Below are 6,813 nucleotides of genomic sequence, written 5' to 3' on the forward strand. Positions count from 1 at the left end.
GCCCAGTAGGCTCAGGAACCTGTACACCAATTGATTGACAGTTGAGAGGCGGGAGCAGAGCTCAACCCCCAGCAAGTACGACTAGGTGAGAAGAACTAGGTGAGTGAGTACACAGGTCGACGCCACAGCCACTCAGCAATAATAACCAGGATCAATAATTAGAATAATCGACAGTAATGATTACTTAATAATGGCATGCAATAAACAACAAAAACTGAATAGACGCCTCCCACGGTCCAGACACTGCCTCCCACGGCCCAGGCACTGCCTCCCACGGTCCCTCCCAGACACTGCCTCCCACGGTCCAGACACTGCCTCCCACGGTCCAGGCACTGCCTCCCACGGTCCCTCCCAGACACTGCCTCCCACGGTCCAGACACTGCCTCCCACGGTCCAGACACTGCCTCCCACGGTCCAGACACTGCCTCCCACGGTCCAGACACTGCCTCCCACGGTCCAGGCACTGCCTCCCACGGTCCCTCCCAGACACTGCCTCCCACGGTCCAGACACTGCCTCCCACGGTCCAGGCACTGCCTCCCACGGTCCCTCCCAGACACTGCCTCCCACGGTCCAGACACTGCCTCCCACGGTCCAGACACTGCCTCCCACGGTCCAGACACTGCCTCCCACGGTCCAGACACTGCCTCCCACGGTCCAGACACTGCCTCCCACGGTCCAGACACTGCCTCCCACGGTCCAGACACTGCCTCCCACGGTCCAGACACTGCCTCCCACGGTCCAGACACTGCCTCCCACGGTCCAGACACTGCCTCCCACGGTCCAGACACTGCCTCCCACGGTCCAGACACTGCCTCCCACGGTTCAGACACTGCCTCCCACGGTCCAGACACTGCCTCCCACGGTCCAGACGCTGCCTCCCACGGTCCCTCCCAGACACTGCCTCCCACGGTCCCTCCCAGACACTGCCTCCCACGGTCCAGACTCTGCCTCCCACGGTCCAGACACTGCCTCCCACGGTCCCTCCCAGACACTGCCTCCCACGGTCCCTCCCAGACACTGCCTCCCACGGTCCAGACACTGCCTCCCACGGTCCCTCCCAGACACTGCCTCCCACGGTCCCTCCCAGACACTGCCTCCCACGGTCCCTCCCAGACACTGCCTCCCACGGTCCCTCCCAAACACTGCCTCCCACGGTCCAGACACTGCCTCCCACGGTCCAGACACTGCCTCCCACGGTCCAGACACTGCCTCCCACGGTCCCTCCCAGACACTGCCTCCCACGGTCCCTCCCAGACACTGCCTCCCACGATCCCTCCCAGACACTGCCTCCCACGGTCCCTCCCAGACACTGCCTCCCACGGTCCCTCCCAGACACTGCCTCCCACGGTCCCTCCCAGACACTGCCTCCCACGGTCCCTCCCAGACACGGCCTCCCACGGTCCCTCCCAGACACGGCCTCCCACGGTCCCTCCCAGACACTGCCTCCCACGGTCCCTCCCAGACACTGCCTCCCACGGTCCCTCCCAGACACTGCCTCCCACGGTCCCTCCCAGACACTGCCTCCCACGGTCCCTCCCAGACACTGCCTCCCACGGTCCCTCCCAGACACTGCCTCCCACGGTCCCTCCCAGACACTGCCTCCCACGGTCCCTCCCAGACACTGCCTCCCACGGTCCCTCCCAGACACTGCCTCCCACGGTCCCTCCCAGACACTGCCTCCCACGGTCCCTCCCAGACACTGCCTCCCACGGTCCCTCCCAGACACTGCCTCCCACGGTCCCTCCCAGACACTGCCTCCCACGGTCCCTCCCAGACACTGCCTCCCACGGTCCCTCCCAGACACTGCCTCCCACGGTCCCTCCCAGACACTGCCTCCCACGGTCCCTCCCAGACACTGCCTCCCACGGTCCCTCCCAGACACTGCCTCCCACGGTCCCTCCCAGACACTGCCTCCCACGGTCCCTCCCAGACACTGCCTCCCACGGTCCCTCCCAGACACTGCCTCCCACGGTCCCTCCCAGACACTGCCTCCCACGGTTCCTCCCAGACACTGCCTCCCACGGTCCCTCCCAGACACTGCCTCCCACGGTCCCTCCCAGACACTGCCTCCCACGGTCCCTCCCAGACACCTCCTCCCACGGTCCCTCCCAGACACCGCCTCCCACGGTCCCTCCCAAACACTGCCTCCCACGGTCCCTCCCAGACACTGCCTCCCACGGTCCCTCCCAGACACTGCCTCCCACGGTCCCTCCCAGACACTGCCTCCCACGGTCCCTCGAACCAGACACCGCCTCCCACGGTCCCTCCCAGACACTGCCTCCCACGGTCCCTCCCAGACACGGCCTCCCACGGTCCCTCCCAGACACTGCCTCCCACGGTCCCTCCCAGACACTGCCTCCCACGGTCCCTCCCAGACACTGCCTCCCACGGTCCCTCCCAGACACGGCCTCCCACGGTCCCTCCCAGACACGGCCTCCCACGGTCCCTCCAGGAGAATAAATTCTCACTGGGATGGGACCAGCCTCCAGGGTAACCCCTGGACTACGACATACTAAAGCATATATAACCTGGGAGCAGCCCAAGTCCACTAGGATTGAAAAAAAGCCTAAAAAGATAGGAAGCCTGTAAGCCTAGAGCACCACAACACTACAACACCACAAGCCCCGCCAGAGCTGGCACCCCTGGCACCCTTGGCACCCCTGGCACCCCTGGCACCCTTGGCACCAAGCAGGTAATTAGACAAATGCCGAGAGTACAAGTGGCGGGAGCGGGGAATATCACCCGCCTAATTACCAACCATCACCACCCTCCGGAATCTACAATTAACGGAACGATGGAAAAACGAGGGAAGGTGAGGGAGAAGGAGGGAGGGGAGGGGAGGGGAGGGTAAGGGGAGGGAAGGGCGTGAACTTCAGGATGGAGGCGATAGAAGGAATGGGGAGATATCTAAGATATCTAGATAGAAGGAGTGGGGAGATATCTAAGTCAAAGATAACTTTGCCACACTTGGGACTGGCAAAAGGGCACCCAGCCCCCCGGCACCCAGCCTTCGACACCCAGCCCCCGGCACCCAGCCCCCCGGCACCCAGCCCTCGACACCCAGCCTCCGGCACCCAGCCTTCGACACCCAGCCCCCGGCACCCAGCCCCCCGGCACCCAGCCCTCGACACCCAGCCTTCGACACCCAGCCCCCGGCACCCAGCCCCCCGGCACCCAGCCCTCGACACCCAGCCCCCGGCACCCAGCCATCGACACCCAGCCCCCTGGAACCCAGCCCCCCGGCACCCAGCCCTCGACACCCAGCCCCTGGCACCCAGCCACCCGGCACCCAGCCCTCGACACCCAGCCCCCGGCACCCAGCCTTCGACACCCAGCCCCCGGCACCCAGCCCCCCGGCACCCAGCCCTCGACACCCAGCCCCGGCACCCAACCTTCGACACCCAGACCCCGGCACCCAGCCCCCCGGCACCCAGCCCCCCGGCACTCAGCCCCCCGGCACCCAGCCCCCGGCACCCAGCCCCCGGCACCCAGACCCCCGGCACCCAACCCCCCAGCACCCAACTCCCCAGCACCCAACTCCCCAGCACCCAACTCCCCAGCACCCAACTCCCCAGCACCCCAGCCCCCAACACCCCAGCACCCAACCCCCCAACACCCAACTCCCCAGCACCCAACCCCCCAACTCCCCAGCACCCCAGCACCCAACACCCTAGCACCCAACTCCTCAGCACCCAACCCCCCAGCACCCAACCCTCAACTCCCCAGCACTCAACTCCCCAGCACTCAACTCCCCAGCACTCAACTCCCCAGCACCCAACCCCCCAGCACCCAACCCCCCAGCACCCAACCCCCCAGCACCCAACTCCCCAGCACCCAACTCCCCAGCACCCAACTCCCAACTCCCCAGCACCCAACTCCCCAGCACCCAACTCCCCAGCACCCAACTCCCCAGCACCCAACTCCCCAGCACCCAACTCCCCAGCACCCAACTCCCCAGCACCCAACTCCCCAGCACCCAACTCCCCAGCACCCAACTCCCCAGCACCCAACCCCCCAGCACCCAACTCCCCAGCACCCAACTCCCCAGCACCCAACTCCCCAGCACCCAACTCCCCAGCACCCAACTCCCCAGCACCCAACCCCCCAGCACCCAACTCCCCAGCACCCAACTCCCCAGCACCCAACTCCCCAGCACCCAACTCCCCAGCACCCAACTCCCCAGCACCCAACTCCCCAGCACCCAACTCCCCAGCACCCAACCCCCCAGCACCCAACACCCCAGCACCCAACCTCCCAGCACCCAACACCCCAGCACCCAACCCCCCAGCACCCAACCTCCCAGCACCCAACCCCCCAGCACCCAACCTCCCAGCACCCAACCTCCCAGCACCCAACCCCCAGCACCCAACCCCCCAGCACCCAACTCCCCAGCACCCAACACCCAACCTCCCAGCACCCAACCCCCCTGCACCCAACTCCCCAGCACCCAACTCCCCAGCACCCAACTCCCCAGCACCCAACTCCCCAGCACCCAACTCCCCAGCACCCAACTCCCCAGCACCCAACTCCCCAGCACCCAACTCCCCAGCACCCAACTCCCCAGCACCCAACCCCCAGCACCCAACCCCCCAGCACCCAACTCCCCAGCATCTAACTCCCCAGCACCCAACCCCCAGCACCTAACTCCCCAGCACCCAACCCCCCAGCACCCAACTCCCCAGCACCCAACACCCCAGCACCCAACACCCCAGCACCCAACTCCCCAGCACCCAACTCCCCAGCACCCAACCCCCCAGCACCCAACCCCCCAGCACCCAACTCCCCAGCACCCAACTCCCCAGCACCCAACACCCCAGCACCCAACTCCCCAGCACCCAACCCCCCAGCACCCAACTCCCCAGCACCCAACACCCCAGCACCCAACTCCCCAGCACCCAACCCCCCAGCACCCAACCCCCCAGCACCCAACCTCCCAGCACCCAACCCCCTAGCACCCAACACCCCAGCACCCAACCCCCCAGCACCCAACCTCCCAGCACCCAACCCCCTAGCACCCAACACCCCAGCACCCAACCCCCCAGCACCCAACCTCCCAGCACCCAACCCCCTAGCACCCAACACCCCAGCACCCAGCTCCCCAGCACCCAGCTCCCCAGCACCCAGCTCCCCAGCACCCAACACCCCAGCACCCAACTCCCCAGCACCCAACCCCCCAGCACCCAACCCCCCAGCACCCAACCCCCTAGCACCCAACTCATTACAGGGTAATGGTTCTAATAATGGAACTAGAAACTTCACCAGTTTATAATTAAAAGTACCAATCGCTGGCAAAACAGGACGAATAGGTATGTTGTGTGGACCTTAGACAACCCATATACAACCCATATACAATGGCTGGCTTAGAGCCAGTGTCAAGCATTTTTGTGTGATCAAAGTGAACTTCTTTCAAACGTCTTGCAACTCTATTCAGTTTATCTTCACGTTGCAAAATATACATAAAGTGGTCTATGTTAATCAACATTTTAAAATATCAAGAGTTGATATTGTATATTGTGTTAGTTTTTTAATTAAGATGTATAATACATTTTTTGGTGTTTAGTCTTGTTTGATATTTGTTTGCATGAGGCTTTGGCGAGTATTTTACAATTGTCTTCTATTTTGCTTGAGTTTTATATACATTTTTTGTAAGTGAGAAGCTATTATTATAAGTTTTTTTTATACCACAGACGTGGCCAGGCATTTACAAAGCTAACCAGCATATATACATTTTCTTCTGTCCTCCATGGACAGGGTTAGAGATGTGTTAAACATATTATTCTGGGATTTATTGAACAATCAACCACAGCAGGTGATTGTTTAGTGCTTATAAAACGCTAAGCTAACCTACATACGTAAATATATAGATACACATATATACGTCTACCCTTCATAAAGTGGTGGATGTGTCTTTGACATAGTGTCATTAATGTGCATTTACAAAGTATATTATACATATAATTATGCATTTATAATTGTATTTGTGTTGATTATCCATGTGTTAATTATCACGGTTTACTTCATTTGATAACTTCACTCAAGGTTAATAGTGTAGTTTATATTATTAGTTATTTCTTATTACTATTTTTCAATTAGCTTTTATTATCCATGTCACAGTTATAAAGTTTTATTCGATTTGATCACTTTAAGTAACCTTAAGTGTTTTTGTTTTATAACTTGTGTTGTTTGGTCTGTCTTGTGAGAGGTAATATAACTTGTGTTGTTTGGTCTGTCTTGTGAGAGGTAATATAACTTGTGTTGTTTGGTCTGTCTTGTGAGAGGTAATATGACTTGTGTTGTTTGGTCTCTCTTGTGAGAGGTAATATGACTTGTGTTGTTTGGTCTGTCTTGTGAGAGGTAATATGACTTGTGTTGTTTGGTCTCTCTTGTGAGAGGTAATATGACTTGTGTTGTTTGGTCTGTCTTGTGAGAGGTAATATGACTTGTGTTGTTTGGTCTCTCTTGTGAGAGGTAATATGACTTGTGTTGTTTGGTCTCTCTTGTGAGAGGTAATATGACTTGTGTTGTTTGGTCTCTCTTGTGAGAGGTAATATGACTTGTGTTGTTTGGTCTGTCTTGTGAGAGGTAATATGACTTGTGTTGTTTGGTCTCTCTTGTGAGAGGTAATATGACTTGTGTTGTTTGGTCTCTCTTGTGAGAGGTAATATGACTCAGTAAGAGTTCTTTGTTTGCTTCTTATTTTCTTGTGACTTCTGTTTTATTCTTTTAGATCTGATCATGAATACGAGAAGTGAACCTTTTAAAGTAAAGAATCTGATGCAAGATGTTTATTATATAAATGGTTTTCCTATTCA

The 6,813-nt window shown here is 58.8% G+C and overlaps 1 protein-coding gene across 1 annotated transcript; it reads left to right on the forward strand.

The window, feature by feature from the left end:
• The first annotated feature begins 2,878 nt into the window (after positions 1 to 2,878).
• LOC138367626 (uncharacterized) lies at positions 2,879 to 4,645 on the forward strand. The gene has a single exon (XM_069329350.1). The coding sequence runs from the start codon at positions 2,879 to 2,881 to the stop codon at positions 4,643 to 4,645; it is 1,767 nt and encodes a 588-aa protein (XP_069185451.1).
• The last annotated feature ends 2,168 nt before the right edge of the window (positions 4,646 to 6,813 follow it).

The sequence above is a fragment of the Procambarus clarkii genome, chromosome 22 (assembly GCF_040958095.1).
Source record: "Procambarus clarkii isolate CNS0578487 chromosome 22, FALCON_Pclarkii_2.0, whole genome shotgun sequence".
Taxonomy (NCBI): Eukaryota; Metazoa; Arthropoda; class Malacostraca; order Decapoda; family Cambaridae; genus Procambarus; species Procambarus clarkii.